The 12,910-nt window shown below is 40.1% G+C and overlaps 2 protein-coding genes across 2 annotated transcripts in view; one reads left to right on the top strand and one right to left on the bottom strand.

The window, feature by feature from the left end:
- The window catches only part of LOC131775845 (dynein axonemal heavy chain 8), a 58,487-nt gene extending 50,203 nt beyond the window's left edge, over window positions 1-8,284 (top strand). The window contains exons 79-94 of the mRNA XM_059091955.2: window positions 36-212; window positions 552-688; window positions 865-963; window positions 1,531-1,666; window positions 1,800-1,886; window positions 2,224-2,409; window positions 3,212-3,409; window positions 3,499-3,612; window positions 4,280-4,391; window positions 4,507-4,637; window positions 5,064-5,357; window positions 5,721-5,837; window positions 6,376-6,585; window positions 6,669-6,743; window positions 6,830-6,916; window positions 7,410-8,284. Coding sequence (XP_058947938.2) covers window positions 36-212; window positions 552-688; window positions 865-963; window positions 1,531-1,666; window positions 1,800-1,886; window positions 2,224-2,409; window positions 3,212-3,409; window positions 3,499-3,612; window positions 4,280-4,391; window positions 4,507-4,637; window positions 5,064-5,357; window positions 5,721-5,837; window positions 6,376-6,585; window positions 6,669-6,743; window positions 6,830-6,916; window positions 7,410-7,736 — 2,487 coding nt within the window. The 3' untranslated portion in view covers window positions 7,737-8,284. The remainder of the gene's footprint in view (window positions 1-35; window positions 213-551; window positions 689-864; window positions 964-1,530; window positions 1,667-1,799; window positions 1,887-2,223; window positions 2,410-3,211; window positions 3,410-3,498; window positions 3,613-4,279; window positions 4,392-4,506; window positions 4,638-5,063; window positions 5,358-5,720; window positions 5,838-6,375; window positions 6,586-6,668; window positions 6,744-6,829; window positions 6,917-7,409) is intronic.
- Window positions 8,285-8,435: 151 nt separating this feature from the next.
- LOC131775848 (melatonin receptor type 1A-like) lies at window positions 8,436-9,491 on the bottom strand. Its single transcript, XM_059091957.2, has one exon. The coding sequence runs from the start codon at window positions 9,489-9,491 to the stop codon at window positions 8,436-8,438; it is 1,056 nt and encodes a 351-aa protein (XP_058947940.2).
- Between the last annotated feature and the right edge of the window lie 3,419 nt (window positions 9,492-12,910).

Consider the following 12,910-nt stretch of genomic DNA (forward strand, 5'->3'; position numbering starts at 1 on the left):
TACATCACCTTCTTCTTCGTTGTGTCCACTTGTAGGTTGAAGACTCGAGTGGTCGTGTGGGCCCTGGTGACCGCGAGTTCTTGATTCACCCATCATTCGGTGCGGCTGTGAAAACCGCGCTTCAACCCAGTGCCATGTCTGAAGCTGCGTCTCGCACTCTTTCTAAGAAGCCTTTTGATTGGTTGTTAGACGAGCAGTATTCTTATCTTCAGGTGAGTGCCTTGAGTTTCAGCGCCACTTGGGGACAAGAAACCTTGTCTCGAAGCGAATTCAGGAGATAAGAGAGAGCTTTGCCTTCCCAGTCTCTTTGAGGCAAGAAGTCTGACTATTTACATCAATGACTTCAGTAAATGATACAAACAGCTACTCAAAAAATTAATAAACATCTCAGAGAGGGTAGGGTAGGGGAATATTCCGGTAACGACAATCCACATCAATCGCGTGCTGCGCTCGTGAGTCGTGATACACGGTTAAGGTGTATTTTCCAACCTCAGTTATATTCCTCAAGATAAACTGCGTTGTTGAACTGATACATATTTCTCTGCTTTTAGCTTTTAGCAACCCATTTTGAGTGGTTTCAGGACGCTTTCGAAAAGATGACAAGAGATGGACGTGAAACACAATGGAGGCAAATTACGGAGCATGAAAAACCTGAGCTGGTTGCCCTTCCAGACGGCCTGGATGATAAGTACGTTGCGAATGATTATGGCCATGTGATAAACAGTTTTTCTTACGAACACCTCAACAGTTAAAAAGTACAGCTCATTTGTTTTAAGCCTTTGGATAGCATGATAAACTGTTGCGGTTGCGTTCTATACCTGTCAGAACTGCCTTGATATGAGTTCTTTCTGCACGGTTTTTCAGATTTACTCTGATTCAGAGGTTCATGGTGATCCGATCCCTCCGTGGAGACCGCTTGATGCCAGCTGCAACGTGTTTTATTACGTCTGTTTTGGGAAAGAAGTAAGTTTCCAACCTATTGGTTGAAGTTTGACGTTTTCTCACATCGTCGTCTTCAATGTCCGCTTAAAAAAAAAAACATGTTTCGTTTCATTTACGAAAACATTTTGAAAACATCACGAGGACGTTCCTCCGCCTTAACTGTCAAACTATTCTCACTTAAAACCGTAAATTGAATAATGGATGATCTTATTTTGCGTTCCACTCAGGGTCTCACTTGGTTCGATTTCCGTCATTTTCGCGACTCCGGTCGTTGATCTTCCTAAGAGGGAACTTTTAGTCTCGTAAGGAACGCAAAAGGGATCGCATTCCGAACACAGATGGGTTGTCGAGCCTAAGTCACCAGAGTCTTCGACTTATCACCTCTCATTCTGCTCCTGGAATCTTTAAGACTGTATCGCAGTTTCAGAAGGCACAGATTCTTATTGCATGTAATGGTCTTGACTATGAATTTGCACAGCGTAACTGATTCATGGATAATGATTTGTTATACTTGTTGACGATTTTGGCAGTTTTAAGAAATTTGAAGAGGCATGTTTATCGTTCTTTTCACTGCTTTATTCCCGACAGATACACTACAGAAATGCCACTGGACTTACCGTTTGCGTATCGTCAGAGCGAGAGTCGCACACCAATTGTGCTGCTGTATACCCAAGAAGCCAATATGGTGGAAAAGTTGGTTATTGAAGGAGCGCAAAGGAAACAGGTGTGCAAGTCGTTTGTTTGTAAGAATAGTTGGTGTCAAAAGTGTAACGATTTCTTTGTTTTTTTGTGTTTCAAATTTTCTTTGTTAAAACTAGACTTTATGGATTTCTCGCTTCCAATTTGTTTCTCGGCAGGTGGAGTTGCATGTTCTTGCTCTAGCAAATGTTGGAATTGGCGAAGAACGTGCGGCAAGAAAGACGATCCACAAGGCCATGGTACAGGTGTGTAAACTGCAGCAGTGAAACTTGTTAACATTTGCCCTATAGTAAGGTAGAGGTGCTCCTTCTTGCTATTTGATAGCGATTGTAATCCTAAAGCCCAACCAATGGGTTAATATTTCAGGGAGGTAATATTAGTTGTATACTATAGTATATTAGAGGTAATATTAGTTGTATACGATTCAGGCGCGGAGACGTGAATGACCAACACGCGGTTGATTTAAATTTGCTGCTGATGTGCTACGAGAGTGCTGCACGTTTTCTACTTTCTAGTGTTTCTTGTACTTGTACTTACTTTCTTTGCCAACAAAATTTTTTCTAACTTGTTTTCTTTATCCAGGGTCACTGGGTTCTTCTTCATAACGCACACAATTCACCCCGTCTCCTGGCAGCACTTGACTCGTTCATGCAGGAGACCAAGACAGTGGACAGCGAGTTTAGACTGTGGGTGTCCGTCCACCCACACCCAGACATACCTTCCTCTCTTCTGCAATCTGCTGTAAAGGTTGTTGCTGACTCACCAAAGGTACCGCTTTAGATATAACGAAGTTAAAGAGGGTTAAGAAGATAGCTAACAGTTTGTAAATCTTTATAAACTTTAGGCAAAGTCTTTTATCACGTTGCTTGTAATCTGCGTTAGCCATCCTCAGTCACACTCGATTCTTTAAAGTTTATTCTTACATTCCTCGAGTTTCGATCGAGTGTCGTAATACCATAACTAAAGTATTCACAACAGCCAGTCATAACAGAGTAAAAAAATACTACAAGGAGCCTGTGAACTCAAATTTTGAAACAAGAAAATTGTACAAAGCGGGGGAAAACATGAGTGACTAAGTCGCAATTGATGTAAGGTTTGGATGTTTGAGAAAGTTGCGCAAGTTTTTCGGGACCAATCACGAAGTAACCCGAAGCAAGTTTTCGGGACCAATCACGAAGTAACCCGAAACCAAAGCAATCTTGGACTACTTTAGGCTCTCAACTGAAAACTGCTCCATCTGTCCTAACAAACGATTATTGAAGGTTTTATTTTATTTTCAAATGCAATTCTCTCTGACATTGATCCTCTTTATGTTGTGAGTCCCTCTAATTGCTTCATTAAAGCTGATGTAAGAAATTAGAGTGGTCGTGAACTACTTGTCGAGCCAAAGTTTTGACAGTCTCGACTTCTTCAGTTCACCAAGGGACATTAAAATTATCGTGGTGTACTTCCTCAAAGGTTTCGAGAATTCTCATTACCTTCGGGGGGTGGGGGGGGAAGGAAGATTTATATTATACTTATATATCAGGAGTGATATCTAATACAAATTGCCTTTCATTTTCTTTGACAGAACACAAAAGACAGCTTGCAGCGGTCCCTTCAGTGGGTTGATAGCGAACTGATGCGAGTGAGCATGCGTCCAGAGTGGCCTGCTCTGCTTCATAATCTGTGTATGTTACACAGTTTGGTCCGGTTACGAACAAGGTTTGGCTTGACTGGCTGGAACAAGCCTATGGACCTCAGGAACATAGGGACTGCGGAACTTTGGGTAAGTATCACGGATTATTTATGTGGTCGATTTCGGTTGTTCACAGTGGCAGATTTAATAATTTGACGTAAACAACTTTTTTTCCGCAGCAAGGGTTGGATCTGGCTGTACGCGAGTTTCAAGACAATGCAGATATGGCATGGCAAGGGGCTGGATCAACGAGGCCTATCCAGTGGAATGGATTACGGTATATGTTAACAGAGGTACGCCCTCCCCCCCAACAACCCTCTTCCCCTTCTTCTCCCCCCCCACGTGACCTGAGAAAATGAATGGACATTATTCTTGTGGGCGAAATTCTTAAGCCTAAGCTTAATCTCACCACAATTTGAATGGTATCGTTAACCAGAAGTTGTAATATATTACAACTGAGCTTTTGTACTTTGTACCTTTTGACCGACGGAACTGCTTCCTGTTGCGCTAACTCTGAATGTTATTCACTGAGATTTTCGTAAATGAGAGAAAGCTGTGAGCTGTCATAGCACCGACCAGAAAAGTTCATCTGCATCAATTTCGACGAACTATTTTGTGATAAGGGAATCCTTTTACATTGCGCATATATTTTCATTATTTACGGTGACGTTTGGTGGCGAAAGTCGTGTGGCTGTGAAATTCTGATAATGTTCAAGAGCGGTGAAACAAATTTTAATTTAACCATTAAAGTGATTTTGTTATTGTTTATGACAATTAGGAGATGTTGTTTTTCGTTGATATCAGTTTTCATCATGTAAACTGCGGTGTTATGAAAGGATTTCCAGTCCTGAGAAAAGCCGTATTGAGGAGAAATTCCGTATCTACGCGTGCCTATGTATTATTCTCCATTTATCTTTGCTCATTGCGAATCATAATTACTTGTGTTGTGGGAAAATGCAGGTTGTGTACGGCAGAGGTGTGAGTGATGAATTTGACCGCCAGGGCTTGAGTGCCATGATTGATTACTGGATCAGTCCAGCCGCAGTCAAACGGGAATTTGAAGCTTCAAAGAGTATGTGTTTTTGTTTTTCTTTGATTTTTATTTTATTCACATTTTTGACAATGGTCCTGCATAGGCTTTTAATTGTATTTTCAAAGTATTTTGTCTTGCGTTCTTTTTTCCATAGTCAAGTACAAACTACCATCAGCTTTATTCAGTAGCAACGTGAAACTAAACAGCGTGTGGTCAGCGCTTGAGGGGCTTGCTGGTGAAGGTCTTGAAGTTCCCGAAGCATGTGGCCTACACCCCTCTCCTGAGGTAAGATAAACTGACTATTATACAAGTGGAGCATGCAAAACAGTATGGTTTTTCTAAAATGATCTGTTGTAAAGACTACTTTAAATCCTTAGACACTAAATAGTGGCTAGCATCTAATTTCTTTACGATATCGCCTCTGAACCACTCATGATGGCCACGAGAACAATGGAAATGATCACTAACTAAAAAAAATCTTGAGTGTTTAACACAACAGAATATTTACCTTGTGAGATAGAAAACGCAGGAAACAAATCACTAACCGAGACAGAGCAGGGATGGCCAAGGTTGCAGGGGATTAGATGAGATTAAATTCTACACTCCCTCGAAAATTTCTGGGATTGGCTTCTAATTTTGCACGCAGCTGCCTCATTCAAACCACAGTAACATCGAAACATTATAACGAATATGATTGGTTTGTTGTTTCAGACTCAGCTGGGAGACGAACAGTACGTTTTCACTCGTTTAAACTACCTACTGGATCGTATGGCTTCGTCCGACACGCTCACACACGCTGTTACGGAGCCATCCACGCTCTTGCCCTCCTCAGGTGTTATTCAGCAGAGTTCAGCTGCGCACACCACTGGGGCAGGGTCAATTAGTATTGCTGGGGCGGGAGTGTTCGCTAGCGCCAGTCTAGTTTCGTTTCGAAGTCGGAAGGAAGTTGATCTAAACGAAGTATGCACGACAATGCTGGCGAAGATTCCAAAAGTTTGGTCGAAGGTGACTTGTATTCTTCTGAAGTTTCTGTTTTTTCTACTGTTTTTGTTCCTGTCAAACCCTTTCTTTGCTAATATATCAAATTAAATAGGCCTTTTTTCTATCAAAATTAACACTATCTTGTCTGACGACGGACAAACTAAATTAAAGCTGCTATCTAAAAAAGAAAAGCCACAGGAACCTTAGCTTAGTATTTTGGAGAGGACAAAAGCCAGCGACAGAAAGCTTTCTTCGCAGTAGTGTGACAAACTTGTACGCCCACTACAGTATGAACATTCTCGCTCTCCTTCTTCTCTCTAAACGTTCCCCTCAGAGGTTTTATTAAACATTTGATTGCAAGAATTTTTTTTTATTTTTAATTTACAGGAGAGTGTCTACGAACGGATGAAGAAGACTGGAGGTCCAAACTCCTTTAACCTCTTCGTCATAGCTGAGATGGAATGTATGCATAGACTATTGGCGTGTGTTCGCGAAACTTTATTGGTAAATGACTTTTGTTTTATTCACTTTTTCTGTGCTACTATGAGACTGTATGTATGTACGTTTTGGTTGAATTTCTGCTAGAATCTGGCGTATCAGTTAGTTTCCGAAAAAAAAGTATATTTTCTGATTAAAAATTGGTGGCCTTCTTCTTGATTCCATTCGTTTGATTGAAATTCCCGTAATCCCTTGACAATTCTCTAGACATTTTCCGTGTTCACTTTCTGATGGAACGGGAACCAAAGAGGTTTTACTACCTTTTCTCCCTCTGATATCATCAGGAAACAACAACAATTGAGTAGCAGTAAGGAGCACAAGTAAAGTGATGAGAACTTTGAAAATACCTCTTCTTGAGCGCTCCTCCCATAAATGTACAATAAATTCAAACAGCCAAATGAAGCACACGGAAATCTTAACCATTGCAAATCACTTTACGTTCGTTCGTTTTTCGTTTCAATTCTACTGTAGAGAATATAAGTGCTCTGAGTTTATTCGGTCTGGTATTTTCTTTGCCGCTAATATGCTGATCTGTTTGTTGCAGTCAATCAAGGCTGCTACTGAGGAGAGTCTCTGTGGTGACCGTATCAGCGAGGAGTTGCTGGACTCTGCTGATGACCTGTATCACATGAGAATTCCTAGAAAATGGAGTCAGCTAGGAGGAGAATCCTCCCCTCCCCCCACGTGGAGTTTAGCCGCCTGGTTTACCGACCTTGGAAACCGGTTTTCGCATATTGACCGAATTATTGTGCAGGTAAATAATAATCTATGCGAAGGCGGTTTGATGTTCTTATTTATCTTAATAATCGGCTGAAGTACTTCCTCTTCGTTTATTAGGGTCGTGAAAGAGTACCAGCATATTGGCTTGGAGCCTTCTTTAACCCACGGCGTTTTCTCTCCATCATCAAACAGGTAACAGTAAAACAGCAAACGTTTCATTTGTAAATATTGGGTCTGCGTTTTGATCTCATTTATTGATACCTAATGGTCTTCCATAGGAGGCTGTCAGAAACTATGAAGGAAGAGTTTCAGGAACAGAACCGTTTGTGTATCAAACAGAAATCACTGGAAGAGATAAAGATCACGTAAGCAAGCCTTCTTTTTCTATTTAGGAGAAAAAGTGTACATTCGATGACCTAGAATGTTGTTTTAAAATATTATTGTCTCCTAGATCTTAAGCTCTTCTGTCCTAAGCCACTTGGCTGTTCCTTGTATAGTGCCGTGCAGGCGTTTTAGTACAAATTACAACTGAATTTATTTTGTAGAAAACTGAACCAAGCAGCTATGACTAACACTTCTGGTTCTTGTTTAGTCTGTTCCTTTTTCTGTTTCTGAAGAGCGTCGTACCAAATTACAGGATAGTTTTGATTTGACTGATCCTAGCAGTATACAGGAATGGTTTCTTTGTACATCGTTCAGCGGGTCATCAGATCCCTGAGACTCAATTGTGGTGCAACTCTGATTGTTGCCCTTCGCTCACGCTTAATTCAAAATTACATGTCCGGTAAATCACTTTATTTTAATCGTTTTAACAGCTTAAAATCACAAATTGCTGTTTTATTTAATTTTACCTTCTAGTTGAGAGAACCACCGCTAGACGGAATGTTCGTGTACGGTATCTACTTGTGGGGCTGTGCTTGGGAGAAAACCACTGGGGACCTTTTGGACGCTCCTCCAAAGTCAGGCCCAACCCCTCTCCCTGTGGTACACATTGTTGCTCTTCCTCAGACTGAGAAAGCCTCCTTGAATGACCCCGTGCGTGCCGCTGTGTCTTACTCGTGCCCATGCTACTCGTCCAGGATTTGTCAGCGAGAGCCTGTTATGCTTTTGGACGTGGATAACAAAGATGTTCCTTCCACGCGCTGGCCCCTCAGGGGACTTTCTAGTACATTGAGACCTTTTTAAGTGCCTTCCGTAGACACTTGAAACTTATGCACTAATGGCCTCATTTGAAGTAGAACCTTTATGAGTTCTTTAAATAATTACTTCCGTTATATTCCAGAGGTCGTTTTATTGTGTTGGTCTATTCCTCTGGTTCTTTACTCTGCTCAATTGTTCATGTGTTGGTGACTGTTACAAACGTTAGCACCAACGAGTTCATTAACCAAATTCTAGAAGTCGTTTATTGTTACGTCATTTTAAGCAGACAAATTTGTGTGCCAGAGTGAGAGGTTAATTAGCATAACTGAAAAACAGGAGCAATGCAGTTAAAACAAAATTGAAAATTCATGCTCATCAGCATGATTCACACTTTGTTCACACCAGATGTTCCGGAGCGTTCGATCTGTTTTTTTGTTTTTTTTTTTTTACATCAAAAGATTATTCATTGCTCTTAAGTCTGAGACCATATTTATTACTTTGTACTTTGGCGAAATGTTTATCATGGTTAAGTGAATGTAATTGATTTCGATAGGATTCTTCTCGCCACTCACTTTTGTACATAAAATACAATATTTTTGACAGAAGTTAGATGGATGTGTTTTTTGGGCTTGCTCTTTGACGTTTCGTTAAATGATACCAAAAGGAAAGACACTTAGCATGCTAAATTACATGGCAGCATCTTCTTTGAAACAAGAACAGTAACGACATGGTATACTCTCAGCTCTAACTCGAAGTACCCGGCCTGGTTAAATCGGTCCGGCGACTTATCGGACGTGACACCACTCTGTTTCCATGTCTCTTGATGCACCAAGGGTACAGTGAAAGTAGAATCTGCTGATAACCTTGGCGGTAATTTTTGTTGCTCAGCCCGTAGATGAACGGGTTCAAACAGCTGTTGACCAACGCCAAGAGCGAGAGAACGTGGTGTACGGTGTTATCTAGTCTTGTTTTTCCCGCCACTGCCAGGGTGTAGTTAATCTGAGACGGTGCGAAACAGATTATTAATGCCAAAGAAGCCGCACCAACCATCCGCGTTATTTTTCCGCGCAATTTAGCCTTGCTCTCAACTGAGGTGACTGTGGATTTGCTTGCTTTGTAAACCATGTGAATGAACAGGAACAACATGGTCAGACACGGAAACGCCATTTTGAAGAAGGTTTGAATGACTGCGATAATGATGCGGACTGTTTGAGTAGCCGAGCCAAAGTTCCATTTGCATCGGCTATTTGGGGGATTCGACGATATGTAGGAGAGCTGAAACGAATTTGAAGCACAAAGGATAACCGACCACAGCCACACGAGGAAGATATAAACGAGCGTGCGCTTCTTGTTGAAGACCTGGTTGTACTGTTGAGGCTTAACCACTGCAAACCAACGCTCCGTTGCCAAAGCCACACAGATGTAGGCAGAGAAAACCAACAACTGGAAGAGAAACGTACGACTCCAAATAATTCGACAGAAGACATCGCCCAAGACGTGATTGTTAGGATAAGGAAACGCGTCACCAAGGACCATAGCTGGGTTTGTGACAAGCATCAAAGCGGTGAGAATATCAGACATGGCCAAGGATAGAATCAAAATGTTGTAAGATTTCTTCAAAAATTTTCCTTTTTTCACAAGGATGAGGAGAATTACAAGCAGATTCCCAAGAAAGGCCATCGTGGCAATAACAAAGCACGTTGTCTGAGTGTATAGTGATCTTCCAATCTTCACTTCGCTTGCTGGCGCAGCAGAGGAAACAGTCGTCGAAGCATTCGATGAAACATTTGTCGAATTCATATTTGCATATTACTCACAATGGTTCTAGATACTAAAAAGATAAAAGAAAAGTTATATAAGACCCGTTTAATCCTTATAATCCCAGAGGTGATTAACATGTAACTTCTCCCTGTGTTATCAACAAATTATCCTACAAAAAGTGACGAGAATACTAAAACGTATCAGGTAGAAGTTGTTATCGTGATCTAGCACCGAATTCTCGTAATTAAATACGAGGAAATATGTAGCAGCTGGAGGGGGAAATTTACAATCGGGTCTTGGGATTTTAATGGTTAATTTGTTGTGCATATAAAGTTCCCACGTTTCCTAAGGAGGATTCGTGGGCCACGAATATGAGACATGAACTTATGTGGAGTTGTTTTTGCAAAATGGCACCACACAACTAACAAGCTAATTTCTTTTACACTCAGAAAGAGAGAGAAAAATAAAATCCAATCAAAAGCCACAAAGAAGAAAGTTTGCGTATCGTGCGAGTACTTTCTCTTGGGAAATTGACCACGAATCTTGATTTAAAGCACGGGAAAACATTAAGTCAAAGCATTTTGTCACGGTGAAAAACAATTTTCCTACTCTCTTCTCATACTGATTCCAGGTGAGAATGTCGATCTCTGAGATGCAAGATGATCCTGAAATTTATATTCGTACATATCTATGTGCGCTTATTTTTATCACTGAAACATTCATTTTAATCGCTCCAAATTGGCTTGCATTTACATGACATGACCTAAGAAAAAAAAAAACAAGCTAGAAAGAAGGAAGCTGTGGTATCTTCAAAGATGATCGTCCTATTTTACTGAAGTCCAAGGATCATACGGAAAAAACCATCCGTACCGCACTGTGATTTTTTTTTTGATGGAAATTAAAACATCTACAGAAATAAAATAATGATGTTTTTTGGTACATATGACGAAAAAATAAGAAAAACTGAATCTATGGCTTAGTGGAGCACGTGCTCCTTTTCGGTACACCATTCTGGCCAATTCTCTGACCGCAGGAATAAAGGAGAATCGAGAATATCTATGTGATGACATATTCGTCCTGTTTATTCCTAGTTTCTATAACGTTGAGGATATGAGGCAAAAGGGGGAGGTAAAGGATACCGTGAGTGAGAGTCATTTTTAAGGTGAAGGAAACCGCGTAAAAAATGTTTCTTGCTGACGAGTGGAGCACCAAAAAGGGGTTAAAACTTACTTACCTACTCTATGAGGAACATTGGTTTGAACCTCTTGGTTCTCTGCAATGATGATTCATTTACACTTTTTACATGACTTTATCCAACTGCGAGTGCTTCATGGTTTTTGTATTAACCATCAGTGATAAGCAAGCTGAGAGCGCTTTACACGTGAGAAATATATGCCAACCAGCCAAACAATGGAAAGAAATAAAATAAATCAAAATTATGAGATCTTGACAGAGTTGTTCGGATATGATTGTAAAAAAGTTAAGTATTACCACAAGGCAGTAACGCGGAAAAATCCTTTTATTTGTTTTTACAAATGTTAACTTGAAAATCTTTCTCAGGGGGTTTTACAGTTTAAATTGATTAACGGCACTCGTCCACGCAATCCTAGACGTTCTATTTTGAATCATTTGTAATATTATAACTATCATCATTATTATCTTTGAGTTCCTACGACATTTGAACTAAGTACCCGTCTGAGTGACATCAAACTCGTCTAGTTTACTTCGTAGTTCTAGTTCTTACTTTTCAGATACGTACTTCATGGCTTTCAATTTCAATTTACATATTTAATTGTGCTTGATTTTTTCTAATCTGAGGCAAAATGTGTTTCCTATCGGTAGCATTCCAAATTTGTCTTCCAGATTTATCCTTCAAATCCGCTTTCTCTCAATTTTAGGTGAAATTCCAAAAATTGGTTTTTCTCAGACCATTGATTTACGAAAGTGAAAGATTATTTAATAATTTCTCATCAAGCGAGAGGTACATGTAGATATCCTACCCTTTCACCGACTCTGAGGTTAAATATTTGTTCTGGTTATCACCGTACAAGCCTCCTATCTAGCGGATCAAGAAAATGATTGTAGTTTTGACAAAATACTAAGATAAGTACAACCGGAGATATATTTGGACAAATGTTGCCCGGCAATGCTCAGTCGTGCACAAAAAGTCATATTAGACAAGAGATAGAAAAGGGTGTTTAAAAACGAGAGATTTCGGAAATTTGAGGATACACTGATGATCTCGCATTAATAACACAATTCCTCTGCAAGAAACGAAGAATAACGAGCTCACATGTTAGTAAACATACGAAACAAATTCCATCTTGCCTGCAACAAATGATCCTTCCAGACGATGATGCTTTGTGATCAAATTAAGATAAACGTATAAACTTCAAAAGTAATTGTCTCCGTTACTAAACTATGAGTACCGAGGTTGCATAAATTATTTAACAAATAGAGAAGCCTTGACTGTGCTCTGTTCTGTTTTATAATAAAGTTCGGATATAACGCGCACTGTCATTGGTTGAAAGAGCGTGCTCTATGAGAGTATAGAGCATAGAGCTGAGCTAAAGCTGTCACGTCATCTGCCAAACTGCACTATGTTCGAGCTTTTCCGGGACTTCTTTTTAGGTTTTTTCCGATAATTGAAAGTGAAATTTCGGACCTGAAGCGAGCCGACAAGTAGCAACAGAAGAATCAAACAAAGGTTTGTAAACATACCAGGCGCCGTAATTTACGTTATTAAAACGTGAGCAGATACGAAAATCCTCAAAGGAAAAACAAAATAGACATTCGAGGTTTTAAAGATTGATTCACGCTCAGTTAGATTGCAAGCTTACGTACGGAAATAAAAATCAAACACAGCTAACACTCATATAGTATATAAAGTTCAGTGTTCGATAACAAAACAGAACAAAACAGAAATGATGAAAAATATAACCAAACTGGCATAACTGTTAAAATTCATTCTAATCATGACGGTGTCTGAGCGAATATGATCATACTGAAGTCCATCGCGGCTCGCTCATCATGGCGATCTCCGGTCATCACAGCAAGTCTCAGAAACTACATCGGCCGCCCTTCGAGTGAAAAAATAAGAGCTTGCTCTGATATCCTTTCCGATGCGTTGAGTGGAAAGTCACATCTGTCATTGCAGCCGAGTTTTGCGACGCTGTCATCCTGAGCGATCTTCATGTTCCGGTGAATTCGGCTGTCGTTCATTCAAAAAACACTCGCCTTGAACAATTTGTTTTCTACCTTGTCATATGAAAAAACTCGCGTGTTTTTATGAGCCATAATTCGGCTGAAGTTCACTAAACATTTCACTTCAAGATTCTGTATTAGAGACTTAAAAACTTCAGGCAAAAGTGTTAAAATCGACCTACATAACTAAACTATCGCAGAAGGTGAACTTTGATGGTTTTTTAACTTTGATGGTTTGACACTTTTGACAGCTT

The sequence above is a fragment of the Pocillopora verrucosa genome, chromosome 9 (assembly GCF_036669915.1).
Source record: "Pocillopora verrucosa isolate sample1 chromosome 9, ASM3666991v2, whole genome shotgun sequence".
NCBI classification, from domain to species: Eukaryota; Metazoa; Cnidaria; class Anthozoa; order Scleractinia; family Pocilloporidae; genus Pocillopora; species Pocillopora verrucosa.

Coding starts and splice junctions, on each gene's coding strand:
- LOC131775848 (XM_059091957.2), bottom strand. CDS start 9,491: ATGAATTCGACAAATGTTTCATCGAATGCTTCGACGACTGTTTCCTCT.